The sequence below is a fragment of the Polypterus senegalus genome, chromosome 9 (genome assembly GCF_016835505.1).
Source record: "Polypterus senegalus isolate Bchr_013 chromosome 9, ASM1683550v1, whole genome shotgun sequence".
Classification (NCBI taxonomy): Eukaryota; Metazoa; Chordata; class Cladistia; order Polypteriformes; family Polypteridae; genus Polypterus; species Polypterus senegalus.
In genome coordinates this window covers 104,755,247-104,778,038 of record NC_053162.1, presented here as the reverse complement: position 1 = coordinate 104,778,038, position 22,792 = coordinate 104,755,247, and the positions used below count along the sequence as shown (strand labels likewise).

The 22,792-nt window shown below is 37.5% G+C and overlaps 1 protein-coding gene across 2 annotated transcripts in view; it reads right to left on the bottom strand.

Annotated features, from left to right (window-relative positions):
* LOC120535610 (granule associated Rac and RHOG effector protein 1-like) overlaps positions 1 to 22,792 on the bottom strand; it is a 207,281-nt gene that overhangs the window by 41,000 nt on the left and 143,489 nt on the right. For both annotated transcript variants that reach the window (XM_039763556.1, XM_039763558.1), the window contains exons 4-6: positions 17,486 to 17,626; positions 16,109 to 16,204; positions 10,722 to 10,883 (exon numbers count right to left, since the gene is read on the bottom strand). In XM_039763556.1, coding sequence (XP_039619490.1) covers positions 10,722 to 10,883; positions 16,109 to 16,204; positions 17,486 to 17,626 — 399 coding nt within the window. The remainder of the gene's footprint in view (positions 1 to 10,721; positions 10,884 to 16,108; positions 16,205 to 17,485; positions 17,627 to 22,792) is intronic.

Sequence of the window (22,792 nt, the reverse complement as noted above, 5' to 3'; positions counted from 1 at the left end):
TAACATATATCATCAGTTACCCACTGAATTAAAGAAGGAGAGTTAGGATTCTTCCAGTTGAGCAAGATAAGTCTACGTACCAATAGTGTAGTAAAGGCAATTACAATTTGTTTGTCCTTCTCCACTTTAGGCCCATCTGGAAGTACACCAAACCAGCGCTGGGCGGTATGACCAAAATTCTATTTCATGGCATTTTTCAAAATTATCCCAGTTTCACGGTATTCAACAGTATTTTTTTCCCATGAGTGGATGTTAACCACATTTTCCACTGCAATTACTGTAGTAGACTGGCTAAGAAAAACCTATTCCACTGTCATGAGAATTGTACACTGTACAAAAGTCATTTTAATGTGTACACAAGTATTAATACAGGTTTGCATGGCCTCATAAAGTGATAGTTTTCAAGGGGGTGGCACTAATGAAGAGAAGGAATCACACTGCATGACAGTTGCAATCAAAATATAGAACCTTTTTATTGAATAAATTTTGCAAACAACTTAAACTAAAATTTTGACAACATATTTTCAACCATCTAAAGAGGAATTTAGACTTAAAATATCCAGGGGTACTTGTCAAAAGTTGTATTGCACTGAACATATCTTAGAAAAGGAATAAATAGTAAATATTTTTTGTAAACCAATTACACTTTCTGTTAATGTTAACAATCTCTGTCCACTGACACGTTAAAGTGACTTTTTAAACAACTTTACCATCATTAAACTACATAATATTTAAAGTAATAAATAATAACAATAAAATAAATAATAGTGCAACTTCCAGTAATAATACTATTACTTCAAGACTTCAAGCCCAGGTGCATTAGATAGATAGATACTTTATTAATCCCAAGGGGAAAAAAATATATGTATAACAAAGATTTTTTTAAAGTTCTGAACATTCCATGGTCTAAGTTTATAACTAGTTTTAATTTCCCAAAGACATTTATCGTGTGGCGATTGATTATGTGGAGAAAAAAAAGGAAGGGTAGGAACTGGGGTTTTTACTGCAAGGGAGCAACACTATTGCCACACTACCGTGCATGTTTAATACATGCTTTAATGCATTTCATCATGAAAATGATATCAAGTATTATTCTTAGCATTCTAAATTTTCAGAGAGCAGGAATATCATGAAGTGAATGTATTCTGTGCAGCGATCGCTGCCTGTGCCTCCTGTTAGTGCAGAGGAAGTCATTTTAAGAAGCACGTAGCGAAACAGACAACAGACACAGCTCCTTATTTCAGCAAAAGTTCTTCTATGTCATCATTTTCACCATTCAATACCTCCACTAACGCATGTACTCCTTTGCATGCATGTTTAGCGGTCCAGCAGTGAAAAAGATCCCCCCTTAAACAATTTCCTGCTGCGCCACGTTCCGAACGTTGTTTAGGCTATTTAAGCCAGTGCTGCGGTATAAGAAAAATCCATATCATAACAAAAATAAAAAACGGATTTTGGTATGAACTGGTATAATGCCCAGCACTACACCAAACATTAGCTGTTAATGGATTAGGAGGTATTGTGACACCAAGGCTGTCTGAAAGGCATTTAAAGATTGGATGATGTTAATTTGGTACAGGCCCAAAACATGTGGCCCAGTGAGGCAAGAACTTGATAGCAACGTTTGCAGGTTGGATCTTGCTCTGGAAACATTTTGGACAATTTTAAACAAGACAGATGTGCCCAATATATAATTTTAAGTTGAATAATTGTATGCTTTGCTCATTTGGAGCTAGAGTGAATTCTGTGCATTGCTACCTTCCACTCTGTTTCTGAGATATTGAGTGAGAGATCCTTTTCCTGTGTGAACTTGAACCCGGACACAGACAGATGGACATCATTAGTTCACCCAACACACCCTTTATTTACAATATTTACAGTATTTACGTGCACTCCCCAGTGCCTCTTGCACCGTTCCCCCAATGTCCAGGGCACACAGTCCAATCGCCTTCTGGCCGCCTCCAGTCCTTTCTCCAGCTCCGTCTCTCTTCCACCCAACTTCCGCTCTCGACTGAAGGTAGGCGGCCCCTTAAATAGGAACCCGGATGGGCTCCAGCTGCTTCCCAGCACTCCTCCGCAGACACGCCCCAGTGTGGCGGAAGTGCCGGCTGCGCACCCGGAAGCCCTCCGGGTGTCCCCTGTCTTCTTCCCCCCAGCACTTCCTGGTGTGGCGGAAGTGCTGGGCTTCAGGGTTGGTCAGGCACCAGGGTGCTGCCTGGCGGTGGCCACGGGTCCCTACAGGGCTGGGCTTCCAAGCCCTCTACCCATGGCCCCCAACATAACCAGGGAGGTCGCCCCCTCGCAGCACCGGCCGGATGTCACACCTGTTATACTCTTGGATCTTTGAAAGGGAGGGACTGTAAAATGGTTTTATATATTACAGAGATGCAGTCTCCTCAAGACTGATCAATATTCTTTTCGCCATAAAGGTTGGTGGGAGATGAGGAAAATTGGGCAGGTTTTGTTTAACAAAGTTTCTAATTTGCAAGTAGTGAAAGAAATGTATTGCTGGAAAGTTCAATTTGGAGTGTAATTGTTCATAGGATGCAAAGACGTTGTCTATGTACAGATCTCTAAGTGATTTAATTCAAGATGTTCTCCAGACATTAAAACCTGCATATGTTTGAGAGGGTGGAAACAGGTGGTTCTCATGCAGAGGTACCACAGATAAAAGCTTCTCTAACTTAAAAAACATCCTACATTGGTTCCATATTCTGAGTGAGTGAAGCACAATTGGGTTGTTAGTATATCAGCGATAATTTGTACTTAACTGAGAAAGGAATATAAAGAAGTACTGCAGGATTTTATTTCTATTGTGGACCAAGCCTGTGTATGTTCATCTATCTGTGTCCATGTTCAGGTTTTTATAGCTTGTATATTTGCTGCCTAGTAATAAAACTGAAATTTAGGTAGAGCCTTGCCACCTTCCTCCTTAGGTCTTTGTAGGGTCACCCTTTGGATACGTGGATGTTTTAAACTCCAAATAAATGGGGTTATGGTTGAATTTAATTTCTTAAAAAATGATTTATTGATGTATATTGGAATGTTTAGAAATAAAAAAGAAGCATAGGAAGGATATTCATCTTAACAATGTTAATTCTTCCAGCTAAAGTGAAAATAAGAGGCGACCATCTATATAGCAAGTCTTGCTTAATTTTTTCCCCACACAGACTGCAAAATTTAGTTGATGAAGAGCTTTGTGTTTACCTATAGGTATTTAAACTGAACACTTTCCCTTTTATCATCGAAGACCAATCTAATATATTCGTTGGAAGGAGCACACTTTTATTCAAATTAATTCTGAGACCAGAAATTTTTTGAAATTCTGTTAGTGCTGTTAGGACTGCAGGCACAGTATTTTGTGGATCTGATATATACAGTACCATATCATCTGCATACAGAGAATTTTTCTGTTCAAGTCCTTCTCTAATAATCCTCTTTATCTTATAAGCATTTCGACAGTGAACTGCCAGTGGCTCAATGGCAATTGCAAAAAGCAGTGGTGATAAGTGGCATCCTTGTCTGGTACCAAGTTCTAGTCTGAAGCAGTCTAAATTAATGTTGTTAATACAAACTGAAGCTTCTGGACCGATATACAGTAGTTTGATAGATGCACAAATGTTTGGGCAAAACCCAAATTTCTCCAATGTAGTGAAAAGGTAGTTCCATTCAACCACATCAAATGCTTTTTCTGCATCCAATGATATCATCTCCGGGGTGTTAGATTTTGTGGGTGAATATATTACATTAAACATTCATTAAAGCATCAAAGATTGGAAGCAAAGTGTCTGCCTTTAATAAATCCAATTTGGTCTTGTGATATTACTGAAGGAAGCACTTTCTCAAATCCTTCTATCTAGGACTTTGGAAAGTAACTTAACATCATTATTCAGAAGTGAAATTGGTCTGTATGATGCACATTGTAACAAGTCCTTATTTTGTTGACGAAAGATGGTAATTAATGCTTGGCGAAAAGTTTGAAGTAGAATTTTATTGTCTCTACCTTCTGTAAATGTTGCTAATAAAAGGGGAGCTAGCTGAGTTGAGACTTTTTTTATAAAATTCGGCAGGGGAACCATCAGAGCTTGCTGCTTTCCCACTGTGAAGTAAGTTTATAGCATCTAGTAACTCTGATAGTGCCAGAGGTTTATTACATTCCTATGCACTGACAGTATCTATTTGTGGTATCTGTAATGCATCCAGAGGTGTATTAGATTGTGCCTTGTCTTCTTTAAACTTCGTATAATATGAGGACTTATTGTAGTCTCTAAATGTGTGCATTATATTTTTATGGTCTGTGTTGGTGATTACTAGGATTGCATTGCGAACTTCCTCTTTGTGGATTTGTTCAGATAAGATCTTATTAGCTTTCTCCCCATGTTCATAGTGATGCTGTCTTGATTTTAAAATGAGTTGTTCAGTTTCTTTACTTGTTAAGAGGCTGAGTTCTGAATGTAGAGCCTATCTTTTGCCTCACTTGGACACCAGGCATGTTTTTGATCTATTCTAGTAATTTCACTGATTAGATCTGATAAATAAATTGGAAACCAAGAAGGTATGTGGGAAAGTTATGAGATGATCTGTCCTCTTAAGAAAGCCTTCAGAAATTCCCCAGAGTATTCCTGCTGGAACCTCAAAATCAATTTGTTTGGATATAAATTCTGTACAGTTTTCGTCTGCTAATAAAAGTGGTTTAAGACGCCATCTGTGAGATGAGCATGTGGGGCATAATGATTTTAGCTCCAATATCGTGGTCAGGGATAACAATAGTGTTGTACTTACAAGACTTAATCGTAGGGAAGAAGTTGTTATCTACAAATAAATAGTCAGTTCTTGAGTAGCAATGATGCACTGGTGAGTAGAAGGAATATGCTCTTTTTGGGTTTAGAAATATACAGGGGTCTGATAAGTTGTGGTCAGTTACTAACTATGTAATTGTCTTTGCAGTGTTAGATGTCATCAACCCTGTGGCAGGAGACCTACCTAGGTCTAGATATAAAACACAATTAAAGTCCCCAGCCATTATAATTTTATGAGTGCTCACATTGGGACTGAAGTCCCTATCCATCTACATTGGGTGCATAGATATTTATCAAAACCACTTTACATTAAAATAAATTACCTATGACAATCACATATCTCCCTTCAGGATCAGATATTACATCTGATACTGCAAATTAGACTATTCTATGTATAAGAATTCCCACACCTCTAGTTTTCTTTGTAAAGCTGGAATGGAATATTTGGCCAGTCCAAAACTGATCCTTGCTTAATAAGTGGGTCTCCTATAATTATTTTATATAATTATCCTATTTTAGCGTTTAGACCTGTTAGGTGAAAGAACACTTTCTCTCTCTTTAATTCGTGATTCAGGCCTTTAAGAATCCAGCTCACAAAGTTAACTGTTCGGTCATGGAGACTTAGTCTTAACTGAAAATAAGACAGCTTTGACCTTAATTTCCAATTTTTCCAGGAGTCACAAAGTCCCAGTGCTCAGACATACCTAGAGACAGAACAGGCCCCCCAGCAGCAGCGTATGAGGATTAAAATTGAGATATCTATTTACAATACAGTCCAAAAACTATAAGCATTAAATATGATCTTAAACAATCTTGAGATAGTAAACCCTGGAAATGATGTTAAAAAGTAGCCCTGGATGAACATAGTAAGCCCTAATACAAATAAACAAAGGGTGTTATGTTCTACAGTCTCCATTAAAAAAAAAAAAAATGTAAACATACATACACGCATATAATTTTAGTTAAATCATAAACAAAAAGTGGTGGAGAAGGGAAAAGGATATATAATTACGGAACCGGTATCACTGCAAGCGGATCAAACAGCCGGTAAGATCTTTTTTACCATACTATGGCGATGCGATTTACGATCATATTTTCAAAAAAGTGTCGGGATCAGTTTTCTTAGCTCTTTTTCTGCTTCCTCCGTAGAGGTAAAGATTTAAGTGCTTGCCTTGAATGTCCACTTTCAGTTTGGCAGGATATAAGAGGCTGTATCTGATCTCGGCTTTCCATAAGCACTGTTTAATGTTGTAAAAACCGGCACATTTAGCAGCTGTTGAAGGTGAGAAATCAGGAAAATATGAATATTTTCAAATACCATCTCTTGTTTCTGTCCGAGAAGTTAACATTATATGTAATTTAGATTGTAATTTTGGAAACGCATGATAAGAGTCCTAGGTTTAGAGGTATTTGATCCCCGTATGCAGTAAGCTGCTGCTATCTTGGTGTCTGATTTGAAGTTCTCTCCAATTATTTTAGAGAATAGTTCAGCTACAAATTTCACTGGGTTTGGACTTTCACTATTCTCAGGGAGACCTTCGATTCTAATATTATTCCTTCTGCATCCATCTTCCAGTGCAGCAAGTCTGTCTCCAAGTATTTTGTACACAGAATTTGCAGCTGTTGCTTTTCCGTTAGTGGTAGATGCCAGTTGTTCGGCTATTTCAATTCAAGTCATGAACATTGCTTAACATCTTCCAAATGAGTGCCAAGTGCTTTCAGTTTATTTTCAAACTTAGACACATTTTGCTGAATTTGTTCCTCAATTTTTTCTAGCATATGTTTGAAGGCTCCCCACAAGCAATTATTTACACGTTTTTCCTGATCTTTAATATCCTGCAGCAGCTAGTTTGTTTTGTGTATTACGTCCTTTATTTCTTTCCTCATGTCATTTATATAATCTTTCCTTATATCATTTATTTCCTTCCTTATATCATTTATCTCTTTATTTAAATCTTTCTTGAGCTCCTTTATGTCATTGGCCATTGCGGCGATCTTTAACTTCAGTTCAGGTAGATTGTTTTGTTTTTGTGCTCTGTGAGTGAAGTGGCAAGCCCAGTTAAAGTCGATGCTCCCAGGTCACGAGGAGTAGATGACAATGTGGAAGTAAGGGCCATTTTCAGTTTCAATGAATCTTCTGGAATTGAGCTATCGTGACCTGAATCACTTGTATATTCACTCCCACTTTCACTCTCGGCTGGAGACGATACAGTGGCGGCAGGTCCCGGGAAGTCTGTGCTTTCGCCTATCTGTTCCAGGTCAGTCTCTGAAAGGCCATACCTTGAACTTGATGCCTGTCTAGGCTTAGATGAAGCTTTAGCTTTCGTTTCCGTTTCTTTCTGAGCCCGTCTCCTGTCGCTCATGTTTATATATACTTTCATATACTGTAACAGAACCTCCTTGTGTTGGGTAAATATAGGATACCTCGGTATGATTAAAGAAATGAGAAATAATAACACCACTGCTAATGGAGTTCTGCTTTAGACATCCATCTCCTGTAACAGACGAGACCAAATCCCTCATTTTTATACTTATGGAATTCAGATGTACTCTTAAATGTGACAAATACCCATAAGGGGGTAGGAGGCAAACAGGCCTCAGTCAGCAGATCTGTGATGGTTATACCTGACCATGGACTTGCCTGCTTCATTTTTTCGTGAATACTACTAAGTGCAGTTTATTTTTATTTCTTTTTCTTTGTTGTCAGCTACTCATATCTCAATTATATGGGTAACAGCCATTTCCTGTTTATGTTAATTATTGAAATTCATTTTTTTTCACATTTTATTAAACACTAGCAAAATACCCGCGCTTCGCAGCGGAGAAGTAGTGTGTTAAAGAAGCAATGAAAAGAAAAGGAAACATTTTGAAAATAACGTAACCTGATTGTCAATGTAATTGTTTTGTCACTGTTGTGAGTGATGAGTGTTGTTGTCATATATATATATATTTACACACACACACATAAACACACAAATACATATACACACATATATATATATATATATATATATATATATATACATATATACACACACACATATATATAAACATATATATACATATACATACATATCTACATATATACACACACAGCTATTTCGTATCAGTGCAATACGCTGTTTGTTAAAACGGTTGACTCCCGCTCTTACGTGCAATAACAAATCAAATCATTCAGTTCTCTTTGCTCATATGTCATTTTAGAGCTGGACGCCTGGCATCTTTTTTTGGCCACAGGTTCGTTTCTGTTTGGTGTGAGGTTCTGTGTTGTGGAGATTCTCAGGATGGATTGCAGGTGCTCATCAGTGAGGCGACTCCTGTGTGCTGTTTTGTTAGTCTTTATCACTGAGAAGAGCTTCTCACACAGATATGTGCTACCAAACATGCACAATGTTCGAGCCGCATGTAGACGGACTTTTTTTGTTCTTCAAAGTCACCAAAGCGCCGTGCAAACTCAGTGCGCTCAGTTTATCAGCAAAGTGCGTATTTGGGAACACCGTAGTGACGACTTGGTTTAACAGTACTTGGCAACAGGGAAAGTGGGGCAAGGTGAACTGGTGCATTTGTGTCTCCCATAAAAGCAGCTTCACTTGAAATCACTTTGTGATTGTGCACGGGTTAAAACGTCTTATTTAATTATGCGGTTTTCTGTATCTTCTGAATTGCATTCAGGTTACCCTGATGCAAGGCAGCTGAAGCGCTGCATTATGGGATCTGTAGTTTATTGTGTTACCAGCGCTTCATATACCCGGGCTTTAATAACAATAATACAGTATATAAAATGATCTCGGGCGGATATAATTACACGCCGGGCGGATGTGGCCCGCCCTTGAGTTTGACACATATGGACTAAATAGAACTTGAAAAGATATATTTTTCAAATGTGATCGCAATTCAGATAGAGTTGACGCAAGACTACAGCCTGCATGCCTCAATGAGTCATCCTCCTCGCTCTTACTTTTTACCGTTCATCTAATGAATACACCGAGTATGGCTTTACCAAAACAATCATTGATGGCGAATAAAGTATCCATTATTCGAGTATGTAGAGCGGGATATATATATATACATATATATATATACCAGCGTATCGCAGCGAGAAGTAGTGTGTTAAAAAGCTAGAAAAGAAAAGGGAACATTTTAAAAATAACGTAACATGACTGTCAATATACAGTATTTGTTTTGTGAGTGTTACTGAGTGTTGCTGTCATCAAGGATTTGATTATCATTATTTCTTTCAATCAGGTTCGTATTTGTAGGATGTGTTGTGTTCAAGTTACATTCCGTGTTTGTCAATCGCTGTAAAGATGACAGGTTTCATTCATCGATTCGTTTCTTACTGCATCAATAAACAGCTCGTCTTCTTCTTTATCTGAGACCTGACACACTGCATGCACGGGTTTTTTACACTGTCTTCCTTTAGCGGGACATTGACTTTTTCCACCGTGTGCTTTGTTTCCACAGTAGCTGCATTTATGAATATGCTTATCAGACGCTTCATATTTTTGCTGCCTTTTCAATTGTGTAATTCAGTTTTGTTCAGCGCTCTTTGGAACTGTTGCTTTTATCTGTGCACTGCGTCAGTTCACGTGAGCCACTCGGTGTACATGCATCGAAGGTTCCCAGCTGTGCTGGTGCCGTCTCGTGCGATGTCCATGGCTGTATTTAATGTTACCTTAGTCCTTTCTCTCGCAGTTTCGCTGAGTTTGTGTCAAACACCACCCTGACCATCTCATCTTCCTCTCCATAAGCACAGTCCTTCACCCGTGAATATTTACCCGTGGCAGTTTGCTATTGGATTGCCGCTGACGGACGGCCTTATATGGGCAGGCACTAAATTACAAACGCCAGCGGCAGCCTGTCTATGAACTTAATTTAAAGTGTAGGTTTACATCGTGCTTTGTTTCAGTAGCAGAACTCATGAATATGGTTGTATATGTCACTCGCTCGCTTCTTATTGTTTCGCTGCCTTCTCAATTATATAATGCATGTTTTCTTAAGCGCTTTTTTGAGCTCTTCCTGGTTTTCTATGTACTGCGTGATTACGTGGGAGGCGTGATGATGTCACACGAAACTCCGCCCCCACGGCGTTGAAGCTCATCTCCATTACAGTAAATGGAGAAAAACTGCTTCCAGTTATGACCATTACGCGTAGAATTTCGATATAAAACCTGCCCAACTTTTGTAAGGAAGCTGTAAGGAATGAACCTGCCAAATTTCAGCCTTCCACCCACACGGGAAGTTGGAGAATTAGTGATGAGTCAGTGAGTGAGTGAGTGAGTCAGTGAGTGAGTGAGTGAGTGAGTGAGTGAGTGAGGGCTTTGCCTTTTATTAGTATAGATGACAGGTGTTCACGTATGTAAATAGGGTAGTGTTTTGTATTTTATTGTTATCATATCACATTTTTAAATGTAATCACTCTGTGCCAGTATTCACTAAAGAGCGCTATAAAATAATAATCTGAACTCAGTTGAAATTTAAGTTGGCAGATAATTACACTTTTCCATATCTAACACTGATTACAAACCAACACTAGCCTATTCAGTGTATTCTTCAGATTTTTGTTGTAAAGTTGCCTGACAAATCATAACGCCTCCATTCTATTGGAAATTATCTCTTCTGTTCTGGAGGAAAGCAATGCTGCCTCATGCCTCAATAGCTTCAGACCACTACAAAAAACAAGCCAAAATTTCAATTTTATATTGTTCATGATACCGCAATGCTGAATGTTTTTGCTTGGTTTGCCAGCCACTCTCTCAAGAATAACAAGAAAAGTTGCTGAGTTCAGCCAAAGCAATATGTCAGTTCTGATCTCTTTGACTTTACCATAACAGTGGTTTAATCTAAATAGTGACACTCCATACATATGTGACCTAAGTAAACAATGAAGACATTAAAGCAATACTGCTGGACTAACCGTACCGTTTTCAGTTTGAGGTTTTCTGCTGCAGATTCATTAAATGAGACCCCTTTGAGAAAGTGGCACCCAATCTGTACAGGGACTGTAGGCAGTTCACAATGAATGGGTTGAGAAATAGTTTGCATTCGCCCAGCCTGCTGAGCTTCCGCCTCACTGCAGCAACCCTGTAAAATATAAAATTATGATATGTTATATTTATTAGTAGCAATAGCCATTTGAATTAATATTCTGCTACATACAAAACAATACTAGAGAATAAATGGTATGATGAATGGCTTGATTTTATATTCTATATTCTGGAAATTGTATTCCAATTTCTTTTGAGAGTTAATTTGCATTGATAATCTGCAGAACCATTTCAATAACTGCAGGGGGAGGTAATGTAGTGGAAGACAGCATTTGCTATTCTTTTCTATGTTAATTTACTCATCCATTTAATATTATTTCAGGCATCACACAAACTCACTAAAAAGACAACATTTCAAAAGAAAAAAAAATCACTTATTCAAAATGAGAAACACTAACTGCAAACTTTCAAATGATTATAGTATAAAACAGCAGTGATAAAGTTTGTTTTGCACTAATAATATTTACATTTTGGACAAAAGTCTTTGAATGTTCACTTAGGCAATACTCATGTCCAACATATCACCTTTATTGTCTTTTTTGGTTATTATGCTTTTTTATTGGGTGGATTTGGATAAAGACTATCAAAATAATAAGCTTGCTAAAATGTGAAAAAATGACTCCAGAAACAGCAATCCACTACTATTAGGCTCTATACAACAAGACTGACAGTAACTGTTGATCTGTTTTAAATATACAGTAATCCCTCCTCGATCGTGGGGGTTGCGTTCCAGAAAATCCACGAAGTAGAAACCATATGTTTGTATGGTTATTTTTATATATATTAAGCCCTTATAAACTCTCCCACACTGTTAACATTATTAGAGCCCCCAGACATGAAATAACACCCTTTAGTCAAAAGTTTAAACTGTGCTCCATGACAAGACAGAGATAACAGTTCTTTCTCACAATTAAAAGAATGCAAATATATCTTCTCTTCAAAGAAATTCATGTCAGGAGCAGAGAATGTCAGAGAGAGAGAGAGAGAGAGAGAGAGCGCGCGAGAGAAAAGCAAACAATCAAAAAATCAATATGTGCTATTGAGCTTTTAAGTATGCCGAAGAACGGCGATAAAGTGGCATTTTTTACAGGAGCGTCCGTATCCTCTAGGCAAACAGCTTCTGTGCAAACAGCCCCTCTGCTCACACCCTCCGTCCAGGCGCAGAGAATGTCAGAGAGAGTGAGAGAGACAGAGAAAAGCAAACAATCAAGCACCACGTGGGAAGCATATCGTATATCATTGAGGAGTTTTAGTTAATATGTAATACATGCTCTGATTGGGTAGCTTCTCAGCCATCTGCCAATAGCGTCCCTTGTATGAAATCAACTGGGCAAACAAACTGAGGAAGCATGTACCATAAATTAAAAGACCCATTGTCCGCAGAAATCCGAACCAGCGAAAAATCCGTGATATATATTTAGATATGCTTGCATTTAAAATCCGCGATGGAGTGAAGCCACGAAAGTCGAAGCACGATATAGCGAGGGATCACTGTATTATGTAAAATCTTTATGAAAGTTTTGATGGTAAGGAGATGAATGAAGCATGGACATGACTGACTTTACATACAGTAGCATGTTTCTGGTACACAATTCATTTTGCACTGCTCAAAATATTTTCAGATGATGTATGCTGGATGTTTACAGTCTTTTATATTTTGTTACAAGGCTCCTTTACTGAGTTTTCTAAAACAATTTTTAAATGGCATTGCTAGTGATAAGGTGCAAACCAGCCTACACACCTTGGCTTCAAGTCAGTACAAGTAGGAGGGTCATCAGGTACAAAAATACTATACAGTATATTAGAATGGAACAGGTGGGCCAATGTGTAAGTGGTTGAAATATCAAAATCTGATCAAAATACTTTTTTGAATAACTTCACTGCTTAATATACACTGTGTGCACAATTATTAGGCAAGTTGTATTTTTGAGGATTAATTTTAATATGGAACAAACACAGTGCTATCAGTCAATCCAAAATGTTAATAAACCTGAAACCTGAATGTTTCACAACGGAAATGTGAGTGTGAACATCATCAGGGGAATACATATGTGCGCACAATTATTAGGCAACTATTAGTGTGCAGATTTATTATGCAACTAAAGGAAAAATGAAAATTTTCCCATCTCACTTGTTTATTTTCATCTGTTATAGTGAAAATAATAAACAAACACCTCAAAATTTACAAATAAACATCTCTGACATTTAAAAAAAAGTAAATCAATCAATCAATGACCAATATAGCCACCCTTCTTTCCAATAACAGTCATAAGCCTTTCCATTCATGGAGTCTGTCAGTTTCTTGATCTGTTGACGATCAGCTTTTTGTGGAGCAGTGACTACAGCCTCCCAGACACTCTTCAGAGAGGTGTATTGTTTTTCTCCCCCGTAAATCTAGCGTTTAAGAAGTGCCCACAAGTTCTCGATAGGGTTTAGGTCAGATGAGGAAGGGGCCATGTCATTATTCCTTCATCTTTAAGGCCTTTACTGGCTGGCCACGAGTGGAGAACTTCGATGCAAGTGATGGAGCATTGGCCTGCATAAAAATCATGGTCTTTTTCCTGTATCACTGTTTGAAGAAAGTGTCTTCGAAAAACTGGCAGTAGGTTTGGGAGTTGATTTTGAGTTCATCTTCAATGCAAAAGGTCCAACTAGCTCATCTTTAGAAATACCAGCTCATACCAGTACCCCACCTCCACGTTGGAGTGGAGCTCTGTGCCCATTACTGATCCACAGGTCCATCCATCTGGTCCATCAAGAGTCACTCTCATCTCATCGGTCCATAAAACCTTTGAAAAAAATCTGTCTTCAGATATTTCTTGGCCCAGTTTTGACGTTTCAACTTATGTTTCTTGTTCAGTGGTGGTTGGGTTTCAGCCCTCCTTACCTTGGCCATGTCTTTGAGCACTGAACACCTTGTACTTCTGGGCACTCCAGGTAGGTTGCAGCTCTGGAATATGAAAGTACGGGAGGATAATGGGTTCCTGGTAGCTTCACGTTTGATTCTTCTCAAATCTTTGGCAGCTAATTTGTATCATTTGTTCTCAACACGTTTCTTGCGACCCTGTTGACTATTTGCAACAAAATGTTTGATGGTTCTGTGATCACACACCAATATCTTAGCAATTCCAAAAGTGCTGCATCCCTCTGAAAGACTTTTTACAATTTTTGACTTTTCAGAGTCAGTTAAATCTCTTTTTTGGCCCGTTTTGCCCGAGGAAAACTAGCTGCCTAATAATTCTGCACACCTTGATATAGGGTGTTGATCTCCTTAGGCCACACCGTCCCTCATTACACAAATACACATCACCTGACGTGCTTAAATCCAAAAAGCATTCAAGTTAATACAGCTTGGAGTTGGAATATACGCATAAAAATGATGATATGGTCAAAATACTCACTTGCCTAATAATTGTGCACACAATGTAATATTAATGCTAATCAGAATATTTTCACTGTATTTGTAAATTGAGTTCCACTGAACAGAATTGTGAATTGCTAAAGTATATAACACGAATTGTGAATGAACAGAATTGTAAAGTGCTAAAATATATAACACAAATTTTGAAAGACCATGTTTGTTTAAATCTTAAATACTACTTAGTGTCACACATTTACTCAAACCTGATGTATTTTATTTTCTTAAAAAGAATATGGCTGTATTGCTATGCCTTTATCTATGATACTGGAAGTAACCAATGTCTTTCTAGTGATACAGAGACATACCTTTACAAAAACTAAAGATAATGGCTACTAAACACATTGTAAAACTGAAGATTAGGAGTCCAAAAAACAGCATATATAACTGTGAAAGAAGAACGTCAAACATTCATATTAGTGCAAATATCCACCAAAGACACTGCCTTTTTACTCCTAAAGACATGCAGTTTGTTTCATGGGTGACTGTAAACTGCTCTGGAAAAAGTGATGGTATAGAGAACCATGTAATGGACTGGCTGACATCCAGGACTGGTTCCCGTATCACACCCACTGTTGCTTTGTTCCTTGTCCTAAAAAAGTGGGTACAAAAGAGTGATTGACTAGAAATAGTTAGCTGATGGCACCATTAATTTTAAAATACATTTTTTAAAAGGGATGTAGGGTTGGTCAAGCTCAAAATTCACAGAAGTGTTACAAAATGTTTCTTCATACTGACGGATTGAAGATGTTACATTGGGAACATTTAAATACAGAGTAGAGGAGTGCAAAGATCAGCAACAAGTGTACCAAAGGTATTAAAGACTAGCTGTACTGCGATGTACTCAAAAAATTTATCCTGCTTAGTCTTCATCAGAGAAGACTGGATGGGGACCTAATTTATGTTTTCAAAATTCTGTAAGGCATTGATAAAGTAGACCCAGTAGAACTGTTTCAGATTCAGAGTGAATCATATACTCAAAGGCACCAGTGAAAATTAAGGGGAAATGGGAAATGCTTTTAGGACTGAAGCCAGAAAACACTTCTTTTAAGTGGAGTTGTGGCAATCTATAGCAAACTACTGAGACATGTAGTTGAAGCAGATATGTTGACGACCTTTAAGAAGTACCTGAATGAAATACTGTAAATGAACAACTTAGCTATAAGCTAAACAAATGATCTTGATGGACTGAATGGTCTCCTGCTTTGTCAAATTTCTTATGTACTTGTGTAAATCACAACTGATATATATATATTTTTTAATATCTGTGGAGTACGAATTGGTGAGATGTGTTTGCCTACTGGCCTTCTCTTGTCAAAATGTTTGCAAGTTCATATGGTGGTTTCTGAGATAATGCTTAAAATAAGAAAATCTTTACACAATGTAAACATGTAGATCCTGCGGTGGGTTGGCACCCTGCCCAGGATTGGTTCCTCCCTTGTGCCCTGTGTTGGCTGGGATTGGCTCCAGCAGACCCCCGTGACCCTGTGTTCGGATTCAGCGGGTTAGAAAATGGATGGATGGATGGAAACATGTAGATCAGTAAGAAGCACAGCAGAGGTGCACATTTTTGCAGTAATATCACATGCAATTTAGGTGAGAGGGTGTAATTTGACCTAACAATAGCCGGGTCAGAGTGCCTTTCAAAGGACTGCAGGAAATCTCCCACCTTTACATAAACTGGCTTTAAGAAATAATGAAATGTGCATTTAAGTATATACTGTAATTACAAAACTAGGAGCAGAGAAACAACACACAGAGAAACAACAGAAACATATTAAACATGGTTTTGCCATTGTAGGGCGACAGATACTGGGAAGAGGGATCATAGTTGGGGTACATACCTGCAAAGTGGCTTCAACAGCTTTGGGATTGAAGTGGAAACCGGCCTTCAATGCATACTCACTGTGTCCCAGACTTTCTAAGGCGGCTTTGTATGCCTGAAATAAAGAAAAATAGGAGAAGATGTTAATGGCTGGCTGAATTCCATTTTACTAGATTTTCAGTATTTTGTCCTCAGATACCTTACAGAGTTTATTTTAGCAAGAAATGCCATATTTTAAAGAAAATAATAAACCTGCTCAAAAAAGGTAGCAATTAAAAAAGTGTTTCGTTTAATTTGACACCACCTGTTCTGACACTCAAACATAAATGTGTGTTATTTTTAACACACTCTACATTAATGAGTGTGAATGATCATTTGCATATTGCATAATTAATTATTAAAAGTGATTCTGTTTACACTTTGTTTCAGATATTTTTATGATGTTAGAGCATAAATTATAAATAATTATTAATCTAAAAAATCTAAAAAATTTAAGTAAGAATTTCACAGCTTATTAAGGTTACCAAGGTTGAGTCAGTTGATCAAACATGCCATGGGATTTGGGTAGGGGATATGGTTTTATGTTATTTGCAAGGAGTGATCCATTGGAAAGAAGAATGGTTTGTGTGCTGGCACCACAATAAAATGATCTGTTGGAGCCAGAGTTCATCCAAAAGTAACAACTGACAATGTCACCTGGTTGACTTTTGCAACTTCTTTAAAGGAAATGTTAGCCCCTTCACATTTATATAAACTATTCAAAAATAACTGTGGCAACATGACTGGCCTAATTATTGTGAATTTTAGTTGGATTTTAGTTAATCTGTACCTTTCTCTTCAATCATTTTTGTCCACCTCTGCCTAATAATGATTTATCTGGAAGTCCACATTGGAAGAGCATTTACTTTCACTCTGTGCTCTTTTTGTGACACAATAATTGAGTAAATTACTCAGTTTAAAAGTGCTGCCACTAGAGTCTTTAATGTATAATTTACTTGCATATACATATGGGGGTGGGGATAGTTAACTGCTGTGCTGCATGAGTTCTAATTCTCAGCTTAAGTGGCGAGTGTTCATCTAGTCAGTTAATGAAAATTATATCTGGCTCCTGTTTCTCATTAATCTTCGTTTAAGAATGTACACTAAAAATAATAGGCCATGGTAAATACTTTATATTTTAAAAGCCAGTCAGTAATCTGTGTATGTGGAGAAAAAAATGACATGCAAAATTACTGATTGATTCCTCATAAAAATTGTGCTTCACTACTACCTTATTTAAATTACAAATTAGTATCAGCTTCCTAAATTTAATATTACATCTGATGGCCCAGAAGAAAAATTGCATTAAATAACAAAAAAAAAAAAGAAATCCACAAACAAAATTCTCAGTAATGACCTGGAGAGCATTGTCAATCTTCACATTTAGTTCCTTCAGCTGGTGGTCAGGAATAGTTGTATTCTGAGAACAAAAAAGCTGCTGCACTTCAATGCCAGAAAGGCAGCTATCACGTCCTCTCTCGCGAAGTCGAGAAGTGGCCTTGGGGATAGAAAGACAAAAGACATGGTCAAAATGAGAAAGAGGAACATCTGCCCTTGGCTATTTGAATAAACTCACAACACATGTGGGCAGGCATCAAAGGAATGGTTGTTGATATTTTTGATGGAAAAGAAATAATAAATATGAAGCTAAATTACTTCTCTTTTATGAAAAAGAAAGCTGTCATATTTACACTTCTAAACATTAAATATTGATAACTAGCTAAGTAAGAAAGGATATTCCTGTGCAAAATATTTCAACACAGTGTCACTATAGACAAAATCATTTATGGCATAAAATACAATTAAACTGAGTACACAATATTTTTGACACTAACACACTTTTAATGACATATTTTGCAGTTTTATTTGATTCCATGTTATTTTCTGTAAGTCACTTGTATCTACAAAATATACAACATGATTGTTACAGAAATTTCAATCTTTCCATAGTGATGAAAAACTCCTCATAACTACTGTTTATAACTAACATGATTAATAAAAGTGCAGCTTTGCATACATGCATTGTATGAACTCAGTAGTAAGAAAAACCAAATGAGAGTGACTAAGAAAGAAAATCAAGTTGAACCATCCATCTACTCACCTAACAAATGTCACCTCTGGATAACATGCTGCTTGAAGTATTACCTGATTTTTCTTCTAATGACCTGTTCTTTTGCAATGGGTGTATGTTCAACCTCTCTTAAGGCAAACTGATGCAGTGGTTTTAGACTGAGAAGCTACTACAATACACTGAGCCTGCAACACCTAAATGCTATTCCTGTATCAATGGCAAATGAAGACCACTAACTGTCAACAGATGCGGAGACCAAAGCCATAACAATATTTATGCTGGAGAAAATTACTTTATACATTAATTTAAACATCTACTACACTAAACATTGCATTATTTAATGTCTTTTTGAAATATTATTGCATTTTTGTTGAACAAGTAACACTTTTCCAAAACCCAACTAAGAATTTAGAGTTCAGGGAAACCAAGAATCATCTGTGACTGAAAACCATGACATATGAACATCTTATTTGCAAACAAAGGAGAAGCAGCTGAGAGTGTTGTACTCTGTTGTGTTGACAGTTGTGGCGGATGGCCAGGGCCATTACCAGGCTGGGGCGCCTATATAATGGAAGAACAGGAGTAGAGAATGTGCACAGGGCATTATTTCTCCCTGAACGATAAATGGCAGCCCCCTGGGTTGCAACGGTGCCTCAGACTTCTTCAGGGCAACATAGGCATCTCAGGAATGGTTGAACCCTTTATTGCAGTACTTAATGCAATACCCGGAAGTGTTGCAGGAAGCAGATTATGGGACACCTGGAGCACTTCCAGATGCTCTATAAAAGAAACTGCCTCACTCCATTTGGGGAGCCAGAGTCAGAAGGAAGGGAGACCAAGCTGGCCAGAAGGAGTGGAGGAGAAAGGAAGACAAAGAAGATGAGAAAGAGAGAAGAAAGTGCTGTGTTCTGTGCTAAAGTGTTTATTGTACTTGCTGTACTGTTCTGAGCAGGTGAGGAAAACAGGGAAAATGTTTCTTACAAAAAAAAATTTTTTAAAAGCATGTGTTGAACTTGTGTCCTGCATTTGTATGTGTCTGGTTTGGGGAGCTGTGTGCCCTGTTAATTAACAAATACATTTTGCTCCTAAAAACTTTGTGTTTTGGTTGCCACTAAGGTGCTCTGTGGAAATTTTTAAAGCTTTTTTTCACCTTTAAAATTTTTATTTTTTCACCACACAGGAGCAAAAGCAGGAGGGTTTGGGTAAGTGTTTGGATAAGTTACTTGCATTTGTTATTTTTATTCAGACTAATGTCAATGTAGCAGGCCAGTAAGTAGCAGTAGCTGACACCAGCATCTCTGTAAGTAAATAACTAGTGTCTTATTGGGGAAAAAAAGGGGTGGCAGCTGGCTTCAAAGCAGTAAAGAGAAGGGCTCAACAGCACATAGACAGGCGCTTTGCATTAAGGCGATGAATGGCAAAAAGCGGTTACTGAATTGTCAGAAAATGGGTTCGGAAGAGGAAGGTGACGTTTTACCGACATGCTGTAATTCTATGAGGAGGCAACAAAAGGATATGATCAAAATGGGGTATATGATATTATTCATATTCATATTATTCAAAAGTGGGAGATCTGGGTGATGTTTGCAGATGTGTGCAAAACTGGCTCATAACAGGATGCAAGGGGTTATGGTGTGAGGAACCCTATCAGAATTGTCTGATATTATGAGTGGTGTTCCATAGGGGTCTGTGCTAGGGCTGCTGCTATTTATTTTCCATTTATTTCATCTAATTGCTTTTGTATTTATGTATTTTAGTATTAAGCAGTGTTTAAATTTATACAACCCCATCAAAGTATAATATGCCAATAACAATAGGATTTTTTTTTTCATGGGAACGGATTAAGGACGTATACCGAGGTACCATTGTGTATATATTATTTATGTATTATATGTGTGTGTGTGTATATATATACTGTATATATAAAATGCATATATACTGTATATATAAAATGCATATATATATATATATATATATATATATATATGATTTGGATAGGAATATAAGTAACAACCTGGTTAAGTTTGCAGATGATACCAAACTAGGTGGACTGGCAGATAATCTATAGGGTGGTCCAGGTCAAATTATGCAATTTTCATTATGCTATAACTTATTAAGTTTATTACATAGAAAATCACCCGAAAAATCCCGGACCGTCGAGAAGTGTGCGAAATGACAACATGAAGAATCGTCTTCGCGCCGAACTGGAATCGCCCCCGCATAAATCAAAGTCATCCAGACAATCTGGATCTGCATAATTAGATCTGGACCACCCTGTATAATCCATTGAATCACTACAGATGGACATGATCAGCATTACGGGCTTGGACAGTTTTGTGGCGGATGAAATTTAATATAAGTAAATGTAAAGTATCACATGTTGGAAGTGTTAGGTTTAAATACACAATGGGAGGTCTGAAAATCGAAAGAACACCTTATGAGAAGGATTTAGAAGTCACAGTGCACTCAACACTATCAAATACCAGGCAGTGTTCAGAAGCCATTAAGAAGGCAACAGAATGTTAGGGTTATATAACACGATGTGTAGAGTAAAAGTCCAAGGAGCTTACGCTCAAGCTTTATAATGGACTGGTGAGGCCTCATATGGAGTACTTTGGTCTCCAGGCTACAAAAGTCCAGAGAAGAACAGCTAGGCCGATTCCAGGGCTACAGGGGATGAGACATGACATGATTTAAGTGTTTGAAATTATGAAGGGAATTCGTACAGTGGATAGTGACTTGAAATGAGATCAACAAGAACATGGGGACACAGATGGAAACTTGTTAAGGGTAAATTTTGCACAAACATTAGGAAGCTTTTCTTTACATAAAGAACCACAGATACATGGAGTAAGTTACCAAGTAGTGTGGTACACAGTAGGATTTAGGGACTTTTAAAACTAGACTTGGTGTTATTTTAGAAGGATTAGGTGGATAGGAACAACAAGCTTTGTTGGGATGAATAGTCTGTTCTCATCTAGATTGTTCTAATGTGGCACAAGGCAGTAAGTAACCCAAAGCGGACATGTCTGGGATGGGGTGGCACAGTGGCGCAGTGGTAGCGCTGCTGCCTCGCAGTTAGGAGACCTGGGTTCGCTGCGTGGAGTTTGCATGTTCTCCCCACGTCTGCGTGGGTATCCTCGGGTACTCCGGTTTCCTCCCACAGTCCAAAGACATGCAGGTTAGGTGGATTGGTAATTCTGAATTGTCCCTAGTGTGTGCTTGGTGTGTGGGTGTGAGTTTGTCCTGCAGTGGGTTGGCGCACTGCCTGGGATTGGTTCCTCCCTTGCGCCCTGCGTTGGGTGGGATTGGCTCCAGCAGACCCCCCCGTGACCCTGTGTTCAGAATCAACGGGTTGGAAAATGGATGGATGTCTGGGATGAGAGGGGAAAACTGAAGTACATAAAAATACTTAGCAAAGGGTGAAAGTGTAAAGTTCATCCAAACAGCCACTAGGATAGAAATAAAACTTAAGTTCATTTAGCAGTAAAGTACGAGCGCAAACCACATTATTAATGCTGCCCTCTATTGACTAAAATTACTTATATAAACATCTTAAAAATGTTAATACAGCTAAGTTGAATTATTAATAGCTGAAATTTTAATTAAAATTGAACAATATACAAAAGATGCCCTAACTTATAAAACTTAGTTTTTTTTAAACTCTGCCATTGCTCAGTACACAACTATGACAAAAACATATGCATTGTGTTGAACACTACAACAGATGCTCACTACATTCACAATGAGTTGTATGTAATTAAATTAAATCTGAAATCATTGTCATTATGTTATTTTTTCATTATTGTGCAATTTTATTGTTTTGCTAATTGTTCTTATTAAGGCAGCTGACAGTTACGAATGGTAGATCATAGAAAAGAATACAGGATACACTGTTAATTAAATACTACATAAATAGAATACTCTGCATTATGGCTACAATGGGTGCTTTTTCATCTGATATTTTACAAACAAAAATATTCTTCATTATTCAGTACTTGGTAAGGTTGTAACCTGAAATGTTTGATTACATTTTCTGCTCTGTTAATGCTATACTAGGATGGATATCAAGATTGCCCTTCTCTTATTATCTCAGTTCTATGTCATTCAAAAAAGGCCTTTTCTAATTAAACTGTTTTTTCCACTACCAAAAATGTTCATTTTCTTATTTTAAAATCAAAAAGTGACAACTCATTTATTTTAAAACATTTTCATAAGGATTTTAATTAATTCTGACAAACGTTGTTGTTTCCTAAAACTTAACATGAAACATTGTCGCAAACAAAGATATAGGTATTACATGAACTGACACTTTTCTGGATTGTAATATTACAACAGTTGCATTATTTCTTCCCTGTACAGAGCAAACTTTTAATAATGTTAACCATTTCAGTCCTCCACATAACCAGTAAGTGAAGTACTCCTTGTTCAGTAGAGGTGCAGTTTTCTTTTGAGAAATCTGATTAGTCTACTGAAATGCCAAGGCTTCCCAAGATTGTGACACTAATTTAAACCACGTTTTCCACCAAATTTGACTTTTCTGCATAACAGCAGATGTTATTATGTGGACACTTGCTGCAAAATGCATAACTT